Source organism: Capra hircus, chromosome 14 (genome assembly GCF_001704415.2).
Source record: "Capra hircus breed San Clemente chromosome 14, ASM170441v1, whole genome shotgun sequence".
NCBI classification, from domain to species: Eukaryota; Metazoa; Chordata; class Mammalia; order Artiodactyla; family Bovidae; genus Capra; species Capra hircus.
Genome location: NC_030821.1, coordinates 65413687 through 65434478, shown reverse-complemented (window position 1 = coordinate 65434478; position 20792 = coordinate 65413687). Strand labels below are relative to the sequence as shown.

The 20792-nt window shown below is 52.6% G+C and overlaps 1 protein-coding gene across 1 annotated transcript; it reads right to left on the bottom strand.

The window, feature by feature from the left end:
* Window positions 354-20156, bottom strand: FAM83A (family with sequence similarity 83 member A). The gene is made up of 4 exons (XM_018058534.1): window positions 19369-20156; window positions 9578-9745; window positions 8647-8771; window positions 354-2223 (listed from the first exon to the last, which is right to left on the bottom strand). Exons 1-4 carry the CDS (start codon window positions 19846-19848, stop codon window positions 1689-1691), a joined length of 1308 nt encoding a protein of 435 aa, XP_017914023.1. The 5' UTR covers window positions 19849-20156; the 3' UTR covers window positions 354-1688.

Here is a 20792-nt window from a genome sequence, read left to right as displayed (position 1 = left end):
GTGGTGTCTGACTCTTTTGCGACCCCATGGACTGTAGCCCGCCTGGCTCCTCTGTCCATGGGATTTCCCAGGCAAGAATACTGGAGTGGGTTTCCATGGCCTCCTCTGGGTACGCTTCCCAAACCATGAACTGAACTTACGTCTCCTTCATAAGCAGGCAGGTTCTTTACCATCTGAGCCACCAGGGAAGCCCGTCAGAGGAGTGTCTTTGGACAAATATAAACAGGGCTAGGCTGCAGGGAGATGCCCCCTGCAGAGTGCAACTCAGGAGGCCAGGTGCATGAGGATCCAGAGGCCACCAGGAGGAAGGACTGTGCCACCCCCCCAATGCCACACCCCCCACCCCCAACCCCCACCCCGGCCTCTGCAGCAAAGGCAGAGCCTCTGAGCCGGAGAAGGGCAGCAGGAAGCCATTTGCTGAGATGAGCTGGTGGGGGGCAGGGCATAGAAACCAGAGGATGCTTGCGGGGCTTCTACACCTGCTTCTCCTGGACCGAAACAGCTCATCACACCCCTCCCCTCAGCCATAACAGCCTTGTTCCTTAGGTCTCAGGTTAACTGTCATGTCTCTGGAAAGTGTCCCCAACCCCCTCGCCCCCAGACTGGGCTGGCTGGCCCTCCTCTGTGCTCCCTAAACATCCTGTGTTCTTGTTTCTACCCAAGCAGGCTTAGGAGGGTCTATTACTCTCAGGATCTGTTGCCACCGCAGGAACAAACCGGATGTGCCATGACTCCCAGAATGGAAGAGCGATGGGACTGGTGAGGGCGCGGCATTCCTGCTTCAGGATGTCAGCAAGCCAGGTGGAGGGGATGGAACTGGAGGTAGCTGATGCACCTGGTGGCTGCAAGGTCAATGTGGGGTCCTCCCTGCTTGCTCAAGGCTGCCTAAACCGCAACTGCAGGGCCATCCTCAGATCTGACAACTCAAGCCCCCCAGGATCCAGCCCAGACTCCAGGAACCTCCAGGTCAGCCCAAGGCTCTTCAAAGCAAAGAGCTGAGCTGCCACAGGGCCTTGTCCAGCTCCATCCCCTAGATGCCTTGGTTTGCCCCACCCCAGGTGGCCACACTTTGAACCACCTCACATAATTTCCAGTGGTAGGCTCTGGGCCCCATCCCTAACTCACCGCCCCAGGGACTCCCTAGTATTAGGCTCTTCCAGGGAGGAGGCATTTCCATCCCCTCCCAGAAACATCCAGTATGTCCCCAGACTATCTCCTGAATCTCTCCCTCCTGCATCTCTGGGGAGTGGGCCATTCCTGGGCACTGGGACAGAGGAGGACCTTGGTCACACCTACCCTCTGCCTCAGTGCCTCAGTTTACCCATATGTAAAACCTGGGTTGCATCAGCCCCTTGTCGCATTGCAGGTTTGGGAAATGTTGATATTAAAGCCCTGGTGGCTCTTTGGAAGAAAGATGCTCTATTTTCATGATTTCGTCCTCTAGCTCCCTGCCTACCACCTCCCTGGAACCTTCTGGAATGTGCTGCCTGGGCCATACCAGGGGGTCAGGAAGCAAATCGTCTCAGGCCTGGGAACATTCAAATATGGGCAATGGTTTCGTCCAAGCACCTTTAGTTCAAAGGGAAGCAGGTTCAAGCCACTCAGTGTTGAAGTGGGGTCCTTGAGCCAGAAAAATCCAAGAATGCCCAGCCTTGTCCCCAGGGAGGTCAGCTGGCAGAAGGGACTCTTCAGAAATGTGGGGAGGCCTGTAGAAAGAGCCTCCAGGTGTGGGCCACCCTGGGCACCAGGCCCACGTGCTCAAGCTGTAGCCGAGTGGGCCTGTAGGCATTGAGGTTGCTGTAGAGGGCCGGCGGGCCATCATAGGGCCTCGAGGAGAAGTGGCCCTGTGGGGTCAGGTTCCCCCAAGAGCTGTGGTGGGGCTGGAACCTGGAGGCAAGCAGTGGGTTTGGGGCCAGGGGGCTGCCGGGCCCCGAGGATGTGGACAGACTCTGGGTCTGGGGGTTGCTGCCTGTCGATGCGCTGTTGAAGGGGTCAAAGGATGTGCGGTCACTGGCGGAGCCGCTGCTGTCACTGAGGCGGCCAGGCGGGGGCACGGGGGCTGATCCGGGCTGCAGGGGTGTGGCCAGCCTGGGTGACTTGAGGCCCATGACGGGCTTGGAGGAGGCGTAGAGGTGGCGGAACTCCTCATCGAACAGCTCCACTGGCTGGCCTGTGAACTTGGAGAGGATGTTCCGGTGCACGTGCCCACAGAGCCAGGTGAAGCTGGAGGGAGAGGAGAGAGAGTGAGGGCTGGGGATGGGGAGGCCGCTGGCACCCTGCTCTGGAGGAGGACCAGGAGGATGGTAGGTGTGCCCACTGCACCTCCACGCCGGCTCCTTCCACCCTGATTGAACCCCAGTCACCCCTCCCGTGGATAACCAAGCTGAAGCTCAGAGACAGCAAATGTGTATGTGTGTGTGTGTGTGTATGTGTGTGTGAAGTCACTTCAGTCGTGTCATAGGTCTTTGCAACCCTATGGACTGTAGCCTGCCAGGTTCCTCTGTCCATGGAATTCTCCAGGCAAAAACACTGGAGTGGGTTCCCATGCCCTCCTCCAGGGGAGCTTCCCAACCCAGTGATCAAACCTGCGTCTCCTGCATTGGCAGGTAGATTCTTTACCACTAGCACCACCTGGGAAGCCCCAGCGAATGTTTGCACAGAAGTAATTAAGGTGCAGAGGAAATCCTAGCCTCGGGCCAGGGCTCCCCACTGGTGCTCAGATGAGAGCCCCTCAGAAGTCCCCATGGAGGAACAGAGGGGCCATGTGCTGGCCGAGCGCCAGTGTCCCCCACTGTGCTGCTGGGGGTCACCAGCCGCTGGGGCCGCAGCAGCCCCACCTGTGACATGCACGACATCTGCCTCTTCCAAACAAATGAGGGTCTGGGCTGCTCCTTGGACAGCAGGGCTGTGGGCTCATGAAACTCTTAAGGGTGTGGCCAGGTTTTCAGAGGTGGGAAGGGGAGGGAGAGTCCTATGCTTTGCGAGGGATGGGAAGGAGAATACTGTGGGGGTGGGGGTGGGGACAGGACAGGAGAGATGCTGCATGGAGGGTCTGCCTGGACACTGCGGAAGGACACCCTCAAGCAGAGGCCCTGACCCTCCCCCTCATTTGCACATTTTATTGAAAACAAAATGCTTAAGGCATTTACGTGTTACTTTTATGATTCCCTAATTTAAACAGATTCCTTTCTATCTCTGAAAACTCTCATCACTCCAGTCACCCCTAAAGAGCCAGGTGATAGCACAAAAGACTATCAGGTTAGTCTTGACAGTCTAACTATCAAGAGAATCAATAATGTGGGCCCAGGCCTGGAGCAGTGGATACAGAATGGTCAGAGGGAGACAGGGTCTCTGTGTGGGATGGAAACAGCCTCACCAAGGGTCTCAGCCTCCAGGCCCCAACTTGTCTTTCCGCCAAAAGGCAGGTCCAGCTTCTGGAGTCCCCTGCTCTGTGAGGCAGGGCAGGGCCCATGCAAAGCTGGGGAAATCAGGAAGAACAATGAGGCTTTGTCCAAACCTCACCTGCCGCCCAAGAGCCACCCACACAACCCAGAGAGGTGGGCAGCTAATGCTGACTGTGGGCAGCCAGCTGACAGGGAGGCAGCAAGCCCTGGGACAGCAGCACTGTTGGCTACACTAGGAAGTCAATTGTGGAACTTCCCTGGCGGTCCAGTGGTTAAGACTGCGCTTCTACTGCGGGGTTCAATCCCTGGTCTGGGAATTAGGATCCTGCAAGCTGCACAGAGCGGCCAAAAAAAAAAAAAATAAGAAATCCCCCTGTGTTGTTTGGAATCAGGCTAGATTAGACCAAGCAACTGCATGCTTTCTCAACCAAGAAGGTCCAAAGGTGCCCAGGCAACTTCTCAGGCCCCACACACACTGTGTGCCCTGTGCCCCCCAGCACCCCCGTGTCCCTACAGCACCTGAGTGCTACCTCCTCGCCACACTCACTGTGTGAGGGTGCTCCTCCCTTACACCCCGAAAGTCCATTCATCCTGTACTCTAGCTTTTACACTTTCTTTTATCACCATCCACGGTAAGAATTTTATTTTTATTGGGTTTTTCTTTTCTGACCCTTAAGTACATAGGGGCTTTCCTGATAGCTCAATTGGTAAAGAATCTGCCTGCAATGCAGGAGACCTTGGTTCAATTCCTGGGCTGGGAAGATCTCCTGGAGAAGAGATAGGCTTCCCACTCCGGTAGTCTTGGGCTTCCCTGGTGGCTCAGTTGGTAAAGAATCCACCTGCAATTCGGGATACCTGGGTTTGATCCCTGGGTTGGGAAGATCCTCTGGAGAAGGGAACAGCTACCCACTTCAGTATTCTGGCCTGGAGACTTCCGTGGACTGTATAGTCCATGGACTAGCAAAGAGTCGATCACAACTGAGCGACTTTCACTTTCACAAGTACATAGAATTGATTTGATCATGATCTTTGGCTCAAGACCCATGCCAAACATCTATTAATGGCCCATTTACAAGTATGTAGCTTTATTTGGTAATTTTAAATAACCTAAGCACCTATAAACAGGGGGACATGGAAGCCTATGAACAGGGAAGCCTGCCATGCCGCAGTCCACGGGGTCACAACTTAGCAACTGAACAACATACAACAAGCATCTATGAACCTACCACCCGAAATAGAAGGCTAGCATCTTGACAATGACCTGCATTTAACCACATGGTTCCGGAACACATTTTTCCAGTTTCCCCAAAATAGAAGAAATCATCACCCAGAATCCTGTGTCTCAGTTCCTATACTTTCCTTTTTCTATAATAAGAAAAAGTTTTATGCCTTCTCAAAGTACTGTCCGCCTTCCATATACTCAAGGATGAAAAATATTCAGGAAAAAAAGGTCTTCCAGAAAGTTTCAGAAACCAAGACTAGAATTTGCCAGTTGGCAACCATTTACATACAGTTTACACTGTATTCAGTATTTTAAGTAATCAAGACACGAAGTATGCAGGAAGATGTGTGTAAGTTATATGCAAATTGTACACCACTCGATATGAGGCACTTGGGTGTCCTTGAATTTCGGTATCTGTGGGGATGCTAGAACCAGTCCTCTGCAGATGATGAGGAACAATGGTAAATATCTTTATTTTACTTGTTTTTAACATACATGTCATCTTTGGGGATTTTTTTTCTCTTAAATATTGCTGGTTATCCATGTTATTTTTTATTGCTGTATTTCACTTGTCCTTGTTGTATGATATTCCACTGGGGGTCTATCATCCATCCTCTCACTGATAGGCATTTGAGTTGCTTCGATGATTTTCCTGTTGACTGAGGGAGGAGCACCCTCTCGCACCAGTACTTATACTTGTCTCCTAATGTCTCACGGACCAGTTTTTCTATCTAGGAGTGGAATTGCTGGGTAAAACCAGGTGAATATTCAGCTTTAGAGGAAATGCCTAACTCTTTGCAAAGTCACTGTGCTGATTTGAAAACCCACCAGCAATGTAGAAATTCGTAAGTCCACTTTTGTATTGTCAGTCTTTTTTTTTTTTTTGATGAATGGGTATAAAATGGTAACTCATTCTAGCCTTGATTTGCATTTTCCTGATCACTGATGATGCTGAACATCTTTTCGGGTGTTTCCTCCTGCATGAAACGCTTGCTCTCGCCTCTCGCCCACACTTCCATTGTGCTGTTTTTCGTGTGAGGTTTGTGGGAGTTCACTGTGATTCTCAATGCTGATCTTGTCAGGGCATCATGAAAACCTGTTCCCAGTGTGTAATCTGACATTTCACTTACTTTGAGCTGTCTCTCAGTGAACCAAAGTTCTTAACTGTAGTGTAGTTAGATTTAGCAATCTTTTCTGTCAGTGCTTTTTTGTGTTAACACAGAGGAGTGTCCGTGTTAAGACACCTAATCCTTATCCTAAGGTCTAAAAGACATCCATCTCTATATTTTACTAAAAGTATTAAAGTTGTTTTTGACATTTAATTTCTTTTAATCTATTGGGAGGTGACTGTGTGTGTGTGCACGCGTATGTGTGTATGTGTGAAGTAGAATCCAGTTTTTCATATGGAGAATTTTTCTCCCGGTCTCACCTTTCCCCGCTCCTCTGACATGCCCTGTCAGGTTCAGGTCTGGGTCTAGGCTTTCTGTTCTGTCCCTCTGTCACTCTGTCTGTCTCTCCCACAGGGCCACATTGTCTGCAGCTCCACGACTAGTCCTGATCTCTGGACAGGCAAGTCCTCCCCACCTGTTCTTCTTCAGACTTGTCTCGGCTGTTCTTAGAGAAACACATTTTACATCCTGAACTGTTTCCATACGAAAATACATGCATAACCCCACAACAATTTCCTGAACATCCTTTACCTCAGTGTGCTCTGATTATTTTTATTCCATGTTATTTCATTTTTTAAGAATTCTGGGCATCATCCACCAAGTCAGTTTCATAGATGGTAATGTACCAGGTTGAAAAATGGTGTTCCTTTAGCCACACTGGTGGCTTCCCTGGTAGCTCAGCTGGTAAAGAATCTGCCTGCAATGTGGAGACCTGGGCTAGGAAGATCCCCTGGAGGAGGCCATGGAAACCCACTCCAGTATTCTTGCCTGGAGAATCCCACGGACAGAGGAGCCTGGTGGGCTACAGTCCATGGGGTCACAGAAAGTCAGATACAACTGAAGCAACTTAGCACACGTGTACGTAGCCACGTTGGATGGCCAGGACCTAACATGAACATTCATTCATTCCTCAGATATTTATGGTCATAGATAAACATACAGGCACTGTCTTATCTGTACTTCCTTCCAGGAAGCAATAGAAAAGAAAACAGACCCAGTCTAGGTCCTGACACCATGTTTTTTACAATCTTGGCTAACCAAGTTCATAGATAAGCTCTCTGGGGAATCATGTGGAAGCTGCCACCAGCAAGATGAGTTAGCAGGATAAAGACAGCAAGAATGAGCTCTCCAGCAAAGTGAATGCACAGCAAGTACAAAGACTCAGAGGCGTGAAGGGCCTGGGAGGAGGCCAGTGTGGCTGCAGCAGGGTGGACGGGAAGAAGAGTCCTGCTGAGACAGAGGCCATGTAAGAGGTGGATTTCTTTCCCCCTAGGACAGTGACACGCTTTGAAAGATTTTAAGGATGGAAGTGATTTGATCTGGTTAGCATTTAAAAATCTTTCTGTTCCTGGTAGAGAAAGCCCAGGGGTGGCCGTAAGGGTCAGCTTAAGGTTGCCCTGCCCTCCTCCAGGGATCTTCCCAACCCAGGGATCAAACCCAGGTCTCCCCCATTGCAGGCAGATTCTTTACCAGCTGAGCTACCAGGGAAGCCCCCAGTGCGGCTAAAGGAGCACAATTTTTCAACCTGGTGCATCACCATCTATGAAACTGATTTAGTGGATGATGCCCAGAATTTCAGAGAAGGCAATGGCAACCCACTCCAGTACTCTTGCCTGGAAAATCCCATGGATGGAGGAGCCTGGTAGGCTGCAGTCCATGGGGTCGCTAAGAGTCGGGCATGACTGAGAGACTTTACTTTCACTTTTCTCTTTCATGCATTGGAGAAGGAAATGGCAACCCACTCCAGTATTCTTGCCTGGAGAACCCCAGGAACAGAGGAGCCTAGTGGGCTGCCATCTATGGGGTCGCACAGAGTCGGACACGACTGAAGTGACTTAGCAGCAGCAGCAGCAGCCCAGAATTTTTCAAAAATGACTTAAGATGGAATAGAAATAATCAGAGCACACCGAGGTAAAGGGTCAGGGCAAGAGCGAGAATCGGGCCGGCTAGAAGGCCATGCCCTTATGTTGTTCCTCGAGCTGTCTCAGCTCCCTGCTCTTGCACCCCGTCCCTCTGTTCCAACCTTTTTCATCCTCCAAGTGTCAATCCAACCTCCAGGACCTGCCAGCCAAGACCCCAGGAGGGGTCGTTTCTTAGCACATACTGACCTTAGAGCACATACCACGCTACATTCTGGCCACTTATCTATGTTTCTTGATGAGAGGGAGGTATTCCTAGCACGTGGTACATCACCTGGGCTGAGTGAGACCCTCAACAAGAGCTTAGCTGTTGGGACGCAGACCCTCCCCAGCCCTACCCTCGAGGCTCAGCTGGAGAGAGAGAGAGCTCTCTGGTTAGCCCTTTGTGTGCATCCAAAGGGAAGGGCCACGGACGTGCCCTCGCCACACCTATGGATTCTGCTGTGACAGAAGATGGACGTGCTTTAGGCCAAAGGAATTAGAGAAGCAGGTGTAGGAAGAACTTTCTGACTCCCACTTGTCCCTGAAGCTGGTCACACTTTGTGCTAATGTCTCTGTACACTGGCTGTATCAAAATAATGAAACATTTTGGAAGTAAAATAGGGCCCCCAGAGACAACACAGCAAATTGCATGGCTTTAGAATCACACCTGAGAGCTCTGAGAAAGGAAGCGAGGAAACGTCCTATTGCAATGCAAAGGGAAACCAAGGCACTTGGAAGTGTCTCCCTACCCGAGATTCCTCCCAGGAAGGACCCAGATTTCCCCCTTTCTCCCAGGCAGGTTCTGTCTCCAGCCTCACGTAGGTGATGAGTCCCCAGTTCCCCCAGGAGCTGCTGGTGGCTGTGTGGACTTGAGTGGTTGGGGCTGGTCTGCACCGAGCTCAGCCTTGGCCTCCTCAAAGCCCCAACAGAAGGTGGAACCCAGCACTCACCTGTACGATCCACACAGGACGTATCTCCAATCCGAGATGATGAACTTCTCCCAGATTTGGCCGGAGAACTTCCTGCCTGACTTGGCACAGTACACCTCTCCTTCCACGCTCCGGATGGAGATGTTCTGTTGGAAGGGAAGTCAAGGTGTCCTCGCTATATATTTACAGTCACACACCTGTCTAGAAATGTCTGGAAGGATGCTCAGCAAGAGCAAAAGGGTTATCACTAGTTGGTGGGATTATGGGCCATTTTTAAGCTCTCCTTGGCTGAATCTTCTAAATTTTCTTACATATCCTGACGTTATTTGAGTAATGAAGAAGAAAAGAAAGGGGAGATGGTAGAATTCAAACAAAGCAGAAAACAGGAGTGATAGGATGCTCTTCCAGTTCAAGCCCTAAGCACATCCCTCAGAATCCTCCTGCCCTCTCTCCCCCGTCCCTGTTTCTCGGGGCCGTGTGTTCCTTATGGCACAGCTACACAGCTTTCGGGCAGGATGGGGTGGAGGTCCTCTGAATCCAAGTCCAGGGGTGTGAGCTCAGCTGCTTCTGATGGGGAAAGCGCTCACATCACGGGTTTACGGTACCCTTCATTAGTGTCTAGGGCTTCCCTGATAGCTCAGTTGGTAAAGAATCTGCCTGCAAAGCAGGAGGCTCCAGTTCAATTCCTGGGTTGGGAAGATCCCTTGGAGAAGGGACAGGCTACCCACTCCAGTATCCTGGCCTAGAGAATTCCATGGACTGTATAGCCCAAGGGGTTACAAAGAGTCAGACACGACTGGGCCTCACTTTCACACCGTGAGGAAGGGCCGTCTGACCTGGACTTTGAGCAGGAAGTGAATGTTTATTATAGTGAGATGCGGGCATGTGTCGCCAGGGCGTAGCCTATCCTATCCTCACACAAAGTGCCTTTCGCACCATCACAGGGCCCTACCTTGAGGTGAGTGTCAGAGATCTGGGCTTTGTCACACATCTCCTGGAAGAGCTTCACGCCTCCCTGGTCCAGGAGCACACAGACGAACACCCCGCGCTTGTTGGCCGCCTCTAGGATGTCACAGAAGATCTCCACGTCCGTGAACACGTCCATCAGGATGGCCAGGACCTGGGCCAGGGCAGAGGGGTCGGACACCAGAAGGTCAGGGCCAGGTGCTAGCTGGTTTTGGCCTAACTCCTCAGTCCCAGTGGGCCTGGGAGAGCTGGTCCCGTGAGTGCTGCACCGGGGGTGGTGGGGGTTGACAGGGCAGGACTGTGGAAGCACACAGGGCGGCAGCCAGGCCCTACCCGTCTCCAGCCCCTCCTCATATCCTCTGGTCTCTCCTCCCGCTGTTGGAGTGGAAAGTGCAGAGGAGAAAGGAGAGAAAAGCAAAAAAAGAGGAGGCAGAGAGGCGGAGATGAGGCCAGGGGAGGTGGTTGGGCAGAATCACAGGAGAGGGACAGATTTACAGTTATGGGTTCTTAGCTATTTGGACAGAGGAGGCAATGGCACCCCACTCCAGTACTCTTGCCTGGAAAATCCCATGGACGGCGGAGCCTGGTGGGCTGCCGTCTATGGGGTCGCACAGAGTCAGACACGACTGACGCGACTTAGCAGCAGCAGCAGCAGCTGTTTGGAGCTCGAAGGCACTCTATGGCCACTGGCTTTCAAATGTTTTTAAGTCTCAAACCAGACCCTTGTGGAGACCCCAGGAAGTATAAACTGGACTAGATACTGAGCTGCCCCAGTGGGTGGAGAAGGGAGTCCTACTCAACCAGCAGGTATTGCGTCGTCCGGCAGAGCAGAAACTCGGCGAGTGAGGGGGTCCAGATATCCAGTCACAGGGAGAGAAGTACGTGTTCCTGCCAGGCACCCATTCATCCTTCTTGTGCCAACAGCACCCCAATTTATCTTATTTTTGACCATACTGCGTGGCTTATGAGATTTTAGTTCCCCAACCAGGCATTGACAGGTAGATTATTCAGCAGCCATTAAAATGATCATTATAATGGTTACATAGAAACTATAAGGAACAGTGAAATGTTTAAGCAAATCTTGCTGTTTAGTATAATGCTCACCAAATGTGTATTAACAATTAACCAAGTGAAGAAAGAAAACGAAGGACAGAATGACAGCATGTCTACTGCAATTGCCAGTGAGGGAAGGCGGTGTATAGGTAGACAAGTGCAAAGCCAAAATTGGCAGTCGTATTTGGCTGGGGGACTGTGGTGATTTTTTCTTCAATGTCACCTGTAATAATAATGTTCTGCCACTTTTCTAATAGTTACAATACATTTTTTTGGACCATAAACATCTGGAAGTAGCGAGAACAAGAAGAGGGTCAAAGAGAGAGGTGAAGGAGTTGGCTGGCACCTACATGGAGCTGACTTGCTGCTCAGTTGCTCTGGGTGTCTGGACAGAGGAGGGGACCACTGAGAAATTGCTCACTCTGGGCTATAGGTCACTAGAGATGTTTAGAACCGTGGCTCTGTTAACACACAGTTAAGTACATGTATGTGTGTTAGTAGCTCAATCATGTCCGACTCTTTGTGGCCCCTTGGATGGTAGCCCACCAGGCTCCTCTGTCCACGGGATTCTCCAGGCAAGAATACTGGCATGGGTTGCCATGCCCTCCTCCAGGGGATCTTCCCAAGCCAGGGATCGAACCTGGGTGTCCCTGCATTGCAGGCAGATTCTCTACCATCTGAGCCACCAGGGAAGCCCACGGTTAAGTACTTGTACACACTAAAGCTTATGGTGCCAATAACTCTGAGGACCTCTCTCCTGAAAGATAAATGCCTCCTCCTCCAAGGTATTGGTGAAAGAGACAGTTCTCTCCCCTTAGGAGGTCAGTAAATCCTCCCAGTTGTGTCCCAGTGAGTCCCTGTTTCCCAGAGCCAGGGCTGGTAAGCGGGTGACTAATGGACAGAATGTTTTGGCTGGGTTTACAAAAAGCCTGGCACCCTAATGTAAGGGATGCCTGGAAAGACAGGCTCATGGCATCCAGGTTCATCTTGTTTGCCTCCTGTTGGCACTGTCTCCCAGCTGGATCAGTTCAAGGTCAGTAACTTCTTCCCGGGGCTCGCCAGGTGACACTAGTGGTGAAGAACCTGCCAGTGTGGGAGACACAAGAGACGCGGCCTCAACCTCTGGTTCAGGAAGATGCTCTGGAGGGGCATGGCAGTCTGCTCCAGTGTTCTTGCCTGGAGAATCCTCAGGGACAGAGGAGCCTGACGGGCTACAGGCCATGGGGGGCAAAGAGTAGGACGCAACTTTAGTGACTGAGCACGCACGTATACAACTTCTTCCATCCCCTGTGTGGGAGTCCCAACTCACAGGGCCTAGCGAGCTGAATGATGAAATCCCAAAAGATACGCCTACCTTTCAACCGCCAGAACTGTGGCTGTGACCTCATATGGGAAAAAGAGTCTTTGCAGATGCAATTAAGACTCTCAAGCTGAGATCATCCTGGACGTTTTGTGCACAAGTGCTAAGCTGCTTCAGTCATGTTTGACTCCTTGAGACCCTATGGCCTGTGGCCCACCAGGCTCTTCTATCCATGGGATTCTCCGGGCAAGAATATTGGAATGGTTACCATTTCCTTCTCCAGGGATCTTGCTGACCCAGAGATAGAACCCGCATCTCTTACGTCTTCTGCATTGGCAGGTGGGTTCTTCACCACTGTACCATCTGGGAATCTTCTTAGGGCCAATCAGGCGGATTAGCATAGAGGCACTGGAGAAAGTGATGGCACCCCACTCCAGTACTCCTGCCTGGAAAATCCCATGGACGAAGGAGCCTGGTAGGCTGCAGTCGCTGAGGGTCAGACACGACTGAGGGACTTCACTTTCACTTTTCACTTTCATGCGTTGGAGAAGGAAACTGCAACCCACTCCAGTGTTCTTGCCTAGAGAATCCCAGGGACGGGGAGCCTGGTGGGCTGCCGTCTATGGGGTCGCACAGAGTTGATCACGACTGAAGTGACTTAGCAGCAGCAGCAGCATGGAGGCATGGGGTTGGCTGAGAAGGAGAGGGAGGTACGTCCTGTGCTAAGGAAGGAAGTCAGCCTGGGAGCATAGCCTGGCAGGGCAGCTCTGGGAATCTGGAGCCTCAGAGAGATGGAGGGACCCAGTCAGGGGTCTGCAGGTCTGCTGGGGCAGTGCCCACAAGCAACATTCATCCTGTGGAGACCTCGAATCGTGGCTGAGAACCCTCCACTACCAGCCAGGCAGACGTGAGTTTCTCATGGGCTGGAAATCCTGCTGCTTTGGGGAAGGCAGGAGGCGGGAGGGGAGAGGCGATTGGGTCCTGGTGGGGCCACCAACCATGTAGGGGCCAGTTGTTGGAGGCACTTAGCACCCCACACCCCAGTTTGTCCTTTGATTGCTACTCTTCCCTTTCTCTCATATGTGCTGATGCTCCCTTAAAAGAAAAAAAAAAAAACATAATTTTCACTCTTTATTTATTTATGCCTCACAGCATGCAGGATCTTAGTTCCTTGACCAGGGCTTGAACTCGCAGCCCTGCTGTGGAAGCGTGGAGTCCTGGAGTCCCTGATGCTCCCTTTTTGAGTTTGGTTGATGCGTAATAACCACAGTACCTGAGCACCTGATTTCCTGAGCACCTACTCTCAGCCTCACGTTTGTTTCCTGTGACCTTCACAACAACACCATGACCCTGACTTCCCTGGTGAAGAACAGGGGTGTAGAGATGTTAAGTAACTTGCCAAAAGCCGCAGGGCTGGAAGGCTGGAGATGCCCTTGATCCCAACCCAGAGCCACACTCTCAACCAGTCTGCCGTGGGCTAAGAGAAGGACTCATCTCTGTTCACATCAGATGTAGTCTGTCTCTTCTCTGCCTGTGGGTTAGGGATGGGTAGGGAAGGAGAGTTAAGCCTGGGAGGGCTGGGGGACCCCAGAGAGCAGAGCTCAAAGAGAACGTGGGCAGAAAGGGCCCAGGTGGACCCTCCACCATCACCTATCTGCTGACCACAGGGTGAGGGGGCCAAGACCCCTTAGAAAGGCAGCTGTGAGAGGCCCATCCCCTCCAATCATATGCTCCCCCCTTTAGCGTCACCCCTGTCTGTACCAGGTGCTTCTTGCCCTCAATGCCCACCTGGAGCACTGACAATACACCAGCACGGAGCTCCAGCACTCAGAGGGGAAGAGGGGCTTACTCTGGGGAACCCCCCGTGGGACGGGAGACCGGCCAATCGCAGATCCCAGGAGGATGGTGGGGGGGTGGGGGCGCTGGACCCCTCTCTCCCCGGTCTGCCCTCCCTCGGCAGCCCATGTCAGAGGAACAGCAAGAGAGCTCGCCATGGGGCCCCTGGTGGTACTCAAGGCCCTGGAGTCCCAGCTACCAGGTGCGGGGCCGGGGGCACGCTCATCAGCTTCCTCAGCGCATGGCGCGGTGGGGGCAGGCTTCCTGCTGGGTCCCATCCCTGAGCCTTGTTCTCCACTCAGCTGCTCCCAGGGCAGGGGCTCGGCCTGAGAAGGTGGTCCTTGACATCTAGGGGTGGGGACATGGGGCTTCTTGGGAACCGGCTTACAGCTGCCCCTTTGCTCCTCTGCATTGCCCCACTCCCCCACCCCCACCTCCCCAGGGAGCTGGGTAGAGTTCTTTCTGCACTTGAAGGGAGAGGAAGAGGAATCCAGCAGGGCTGGGGGGCTTGTCTGCTCAGGGTCTCCAACATTTTGGCCTCAGGACCCCTTTACACTCTTAAAAATTACTGAGGCTTCCAAAGAGCTTTGTTTATGTGGATTATAACTATTGATATTTGTCATATTAAAAACAAATTGAGAAAATGTTTAATGTTTCTTAAACATTATTTTAAAACAACTAATATTTGTTACTTGAAGCAAGATTAAACTCATCACATGCTAACATGAATAACAATTTTAAGGCAAAAATAACTATACTTTCCAAAGCAACAATGGAGTGAACAGAATGGCATTATTTTTCAGTTTTGCAGATCTCTGTGGTGTCTGGCTTAACAGGAGACAGCTGGTTCTCATATGGCTCTTGTAGCAATCTGCTGTGATGTGTTGTTTACAGGGAAGCATATAAAGATAGTCCAATCTCACACAAATGAGTGGTTAGAAAGGGCAGTACCTCACAGACTCACTGGAGGGGTCTGGGAACCTTCGGGGATCCTGGACCACAGTTGGAGGATGGGTTATTCATGTTTTTTGTTTTCTGTAATTTGTGATGCTTGGCATCCCAGGTTGTTATTAGAGGTGTCAAACACCTTGCCTAGGAGCAGCCTCTGAGATGCTAACCAAACAATACAGACCCATGTCCCAAGCCTCCGTTATCTAACTCTCCAGCATCCTGACAATATTTCTTTTCCCACTCTAAATCACCCCAGTGCCAAGAACAGGACAACCGGGGACCACCTGTGGCTCCGAGCCTTTGGAATTATTCAAACAAACCAATTCTCAACAGTTTACCTCGCCCTGCCTTGCCTTTCCTGCAAAATCACAATAAAGACTTATGCCCATGCATTCCCTGGCTCCTCCCACCCCCTCAGCCCGTGATGGACCGTGGTGCTCCCCACGTGGCCCTGCGTGGTGTGCGGTGCCTCCTGCTTCTTGGTGAAAGTGAAGTTGCTCTGTCGTATCCGACTCTTTGCGACCCCATGGACTGTAGGCTGCCAGGCTCCTCCGTCCGTGAGATTTGCCAGGCAAGAGTACTAGAGTGGGTTGCCATTTCCTTCTCCAGGGGATTTTCCTGACTCAGGGATTGAACCCAGGTTTCCCGAATTGCAGGCAGACATTTTACCGTCTGAGCCACCAGGGAAGAACTTGGTGCTTGACCCAAAAGCCAGCTATCTTTAGACCAGCCATAAAGGTTTGCAGAGATCAGAGTTGACTTGGTCCAAGGGTCCAACCAGCTCCTCTTTGGAAATTTTAAATTAAAAGACAAAATTTAAAACAAGGAGAGAAGGAGAAAAGCCACTCTAAGCTGCTTTGAAATCACTAGCACTTAGGTACTATCATGAATAAAGACTCACCTATATGAACATGTTCTACTGCAGAAATAGGCTCTGGCACTTATTTCCTGATCTGCTGCTGCTGCTAAGTCGCTTCAGTCGTGTACGACTCTGTGCGACCCCATAGACGGCAGCCCACCAGGCTCCCCCGTCCCTGGGATTCTCCAGGCAAGAACACTGGAGTGGGTTGCCGTTTCCTTCTCCAATGCGTGAAAGTGAAAAGTGAAAGTGAAGTCACTCAGTTGTGTCCGACTCCCAGTGACTGACTCCCATGGACTGCAGCTCACCAGGCTCCTCCATCCATGGGACTTTCCAGGCAAGAGTACTGGAGTGGGGTGCCATTTCCTGATCTATCCTATATATAAATCTGTAAGGGACCATGGCTATTATCTGTTTTCTTGTATCCTTAAAGTGCCAACGCGTACTGTAGGGAACTGCAAGTTCCTTCCTGATAGTCCTTTCCCGGTCTCCCTGCCTCCAGGGCATCCAGCCCTCTCCCTCCTCCTGACCTCTGCTCTTGACCCGCCCTAGGCCTGGAGTTCCTTTCCCTCCCTTCTGTGCTCAGCAAACTCTTACTCAGCCTGAGACTCAACTCACGGGTCACCTTTTCTGTGAAGCCTGCCTTAGTCGTGCTCCCCTCTGCTCCCAGGCACAGCGGGTTGTTCAAGTCCAGTGTCCCCTCGATTCCCCTAAGGGCAGGTGGCTGGGAGGAGGGATGCCTCTTGTGCTGCTCTGCCATGCTGGGTGCAGGGCCTGGCCAGTGTAGGCTTTGTGGAATAAAGGGATGACAGCATAACGGGAAACAGGGCGGACTCCTGCTCCCCAGGGAATATGCACCGCTGGCTCTGTTCATTCCTCTCTGTTCTCTTCTGCGGAGGCTGAAGCCATAGGAGAGGGAGAGCACAAACCTGCTCCCACCCTCCCCCTCTGTGTGGACGCTACTTCCCAAGGACCGCCCGTGACTGGGGATCCAGCCTCCCTGGCATCTCTGTGGGAACAGGTCACTGGTCACTCCTGAGGCGTGTGTGTGCTGTGTATGGGAGTGATATCACAAACTGCCTGCAGGAGCCTGACAGCTAACAAAATGAAGGTCATCAGGGCCTTCCTTGACTTTGTTGTAGTTTAGTTGCTAAGTTGTGTCTGACTTTTTTGCAACCCCATGGACTGTATAGCCTGCCAGGCTTCTCTGCCCATGGGACATGATTTTGAGCAAAGTCTGGGAGTTAGTGGAGGACAGAGGAGCCTGGCGTGCTGCAGTCCGTGGGGTCACAAAGAGTCGGACATGACTGAGCGACTCAACAGCAACCACAACATCAGGGCCTGGGACGAGCGGGACTGATGAAGAGAGCGGTGAAGGCGACCCACCCAAAGGGGTGGCCTCGACTCAGCACCCACAGAGCCACTCTTCCGACTTGCTAAGGGGAGCTGGAAATTCTTACTGTTGAGTGGAATCTTCTGATTTTTAAGTGTTGTCCTAAGTTTGTAACATGCTGTGTGGATAGAGCAAAGGTCAGCAGCAGGCCTCGAGTTCACAGAGGTAGAGAGATGCCTCCCTGGGTGGGGTCGGGGCAGGAGAAGGATTTGGCAGGGGGACGATGTTTCACAAGCCCTCACCTGGCTGCTTTCCAGGAGCCTCGCTCCCCCTTCAAGCTGCAGCTGAGGTTGAGAATTTCACCACCACCATTGGTCCCCGCCCCTCAGGAGAGCACTGAACTTCAGCACAGAGAGGCCAGAGGTAGCACGCTTAGGAACAGGCCCCGGGACCTGGAAAGGACCTTAGTCCAGTGTGGAATCTGGGGCCTGGGGAGGCCCAGGGACTTGCCCTGGGTCATGCAGCCCACCCCAGGCAGTGTGGGCACTCCTGACTGCCCGCCTGAGCCCATCAGCAAAACGTCAGCAAAATGTGAATTATTGCTCTGAAGTAGCCTAGCAACGTGAAAGTCGATGCTCCCCCCCCTGTTATCTTCTATTTTGTTCTTCAGAACTCTACTCCCTCTCTTCTTTTAAGCACAGCTTCCCCACTGCTGGTGGCTTCTTCTGGAGCCAGGAGATTTCACACAGGGATTTTGGTCCAGTGGCTAAGACTCTGCACGCCCAGTGCAGGGGCCTCAGTTTCAATCCCTGGTTTGGGAACTAGATCCCACATACTGCAACTAAGATCAAAGATCCCATGTGGTACAACTAAGACCTGGCACAGCCAAACACATAAATATTAAAAAAATTTAAAAAGGGGATTTCACACAATATTGAACTTGGGAGGGGAGTCCATCATGAGAGTGGGATCTTAGCAGAAAAGGAGCTTAAATATCAATTTGTTCTTTTTCAAGTTCCTTTAGAGGTAACAGAATTGATGCTTTGGTGGCTCAGATGGTAAAAAATCTTCTTGCAAGGCAGGAGACCCTGGTCGGGAAGATTCCCTGGAAAAGGAAATGTCTACCCACTCCAGTATTCTTGCCTGGAGAATCCCCATGGACAGAGGAGCCTGGCGGGTTACAGTCCATGGGGTCACAAAGAATTGGACATGACTGAGTGACTAACACGCACACACATAAATGCAAAATAAATAATTTGAGTGATGAGACAGGGAGACCCTTTACAGATAACAAAGTCTTCTCCTGGGAGGCCATTCTCACCTCTGGCTCCCTGCAGTTTTGGGAGGAGAGGGGCCACCCATACCCCTATGCTAAGGAGTCATTCTGTGCATGTGGGGAGGATGATCCCCTCTCCCGGGCAGACAGTGTGCAGCCCCTGTGGATCCACAGTCCAGGAGCAGCAGGGGAACTCCTGACCAAGTGCCAGTCTCGGTGCCTTAAATTCTGCCAGCTAAGCTCTGGTCTTGAAGGATTTTTCTTCCTCTAAAGTCACCTATTAATAGGTAAACACTCTGGGGAGGGAGAAATCTTTTCTGCTGCTTCCTCTGTCCTCTGCCGACCACCGGCTGGATTCAAGCGCTGTGCTGGATTTGTGGGCAGACAGGGCCAGACGAGTCTGAGAGGAAACGGGACAGGTTTGCGTCCCGGTGGAGCAGCCCCTTCATTCAGAAGCACAGATGCGAGGCGCCTTGCCTAGCCTGGGGGACTCAGGAAAGCCTGCCTGAGAAGGGGACTTCAGTCCCCTTTGGTCTTGAGAAGGAGTAGGTGTTGGAGGAGATGCCAGGAAGGTGAGGGGGCTCCTGGCAGAAGGAACGGCATGTGCAGAGGCCTCAAGACAGAGCCTGGTGGGTTTGAAAATCTCCAGGTCACTCGGGATTGAGTGGCGAAACAGGGGAGAGGAACTGTGAGCTGCGCTGTGGAGTCAGCTCTTCCCAGTGGGGGCAAGTGGGAGCCACTGAAGACTCTAAGCAGTAAAGGGGACAAGTTCAATTTCAAGTATAGAAAAATTGTCTACAGGGACTTCCCTGGCTGTCCGATGGTTAAGACTGCGCTTCCTCCACAGGCAGCTTGGCTTCAAGCCCTGGTTGGAGAACTAGGATCCCACAGGCCGTGTGGCATGGCCGAAACATAAAAAGTGTTTACAGCAGCTCGGAGACTAGGTGGTCAGGGTCAAGATGGGAGAGGAGGGTCAGAAGAGAAGCTATAGTAGGAGTTCCAGCTATGGGTGGCCAGGAAAGCCAGATGGTGACAAGGGGGAATCTGGAAGTCAGTGATCCAGGGCCAGGCAGAGACAGACATCCCTGGTTCCACCCTATGCGCCAGTCATCTGGTCTGCATGCCCCCCACCCCTGTGGCCAAGGAGGCGCGGGCTCGGCCATCGCTACCTGGCTGGTCCGGGTGATACAGCGGCGGATGAGGTCCCTGATGTTGCTGTGCTTGTCTGTCTGGAAGTATACGGTGGCGCTGGACTTCTCCTTCAGGTAGGGCTTCTCAGCGGAGGCCCAGGTGTGCAGCAGGGCCGGCTCACTGCCCTCGGAGGCCACTGGGAAGTAGGTACCTGATTGCAGGGAGCAGGAGTCGAGCCCCTTGGAGCCTGCCTCAGCCGCCCCTGGGGGCTCCAGGGCACAGGGGGGCTCCTTGGCCTGGGCCTGGATGTATTGGGCCTCCACTGAGGACAGGAAGTCCACCTCGCCTTCCTGGCTGAGCGCCTGCCAGTAGGCCTCGGGACCTCCATCCAAGAGGGCGTCTGTGGCCAGCCGGGCACTCTCATTGTCGCTGAAGTCCACCCTGGCTGGCCGGACCCACTGGCTCTTGACATCTTCCAGGCGTTTCTGGAGCTTGCCCAAGTGTCTTGCCCGGCTCATGCTGCCCTGATCCTGAGTCGTGCGGGGGAGGGGAGGGCGGGGAGCAGCTGACACCCGAGCCCTTCCTGATGTCAGGGCCACACCGCCCAGGAGGAGCAGGGCTCCTGGCACCTCTGGAAAGCACCCGTTCCTGGCACTGCTGTGAGGCCCGCAGCCAGGAGTAGCTGCTCCAAGGAGGTGGTTTACTGCTGTCCGGAGCAACCTTCACAGGGCTCATCACCCACTGCCAGGGGTTGGCTTATCTCTGAGCAACGCCCGACCTGCCTGCCGGCCAGGAGGGCCGGCTCCTTCATGCCTGGGCACACTCAGCCCTGGGAGACTTCCTCTCCTCCCAGCAGCCGCGCTGAGCCAGCTTTCCAGCTTGTTGTGCAATTCTCCCTGAGCTCCCCAGGCCCCACTTAGGAAGCCAGCAGGCTCTCCCAGCTCCGGTGTCACCTGGTGCCTTGGGTCCCCCTCCTGAGCTCTTCAGTGCAGATGCTGATTGGTTCAAAGACAACAGTTTTCCTGCCAAGTCCCTGAGATCCTGTGTCCATCCAGTCCCCGTGTGAGGAGGGAACTGGGTGCCTGCCAGGCAGAACTGTCTACCTGGTGCTCCTCTTTTCTCTCAGTGACTCCTCCAGGTCCCCGACCTCCCCATCCCCAGGAAAAGCCTTCTCTCCCATCGCTCTTCCCTTCTTGTGTTTGCCATGGTGGTGCTTGAGCAGAACCGCCAGAGAGGTACCAGTCCTGAGGCCAGCACTGGGCTGTTGGAAGTGTCTGCTTGGAATGCCGTCTTGAGAGTCTTCAGTCATGTCAGACCCATGGACCGATGGGATTGGTCATTCTCAGTGCTGGAGGGGTAGGTGGCCACAGGTATGTTTAAAGCAGATGAACCGCTACTTTAAAGGGGGAAGCCACATTTTCTTTCCAGATTAGGGCATCATCAATTCCATGTCAATGGACTG

Coding starts and splice junctions, on each gene's coding strand:
- FAM83A (XM_018058534.1), bottom strand. CDS start 19,848: ATGAGCCGGGCAAGACACTTGGGCAAGCTCCAGAAACGCCTGGAAGAT. Junction 9,746..19,368: donor GTATCACCCGGACCAGCCAG/GTAGCGATGGCC, acceptor GCCCTGGCCCAG/GTCCTGGCCATCCTGATGGA. Junction 2,224..8,646: donor GTCCTGTGTGGATCGTACAG/GTGAGTGCTGGG, acceptor CTCTCCCTCCAG/CTTCACCTGGCTCTGTGGGC.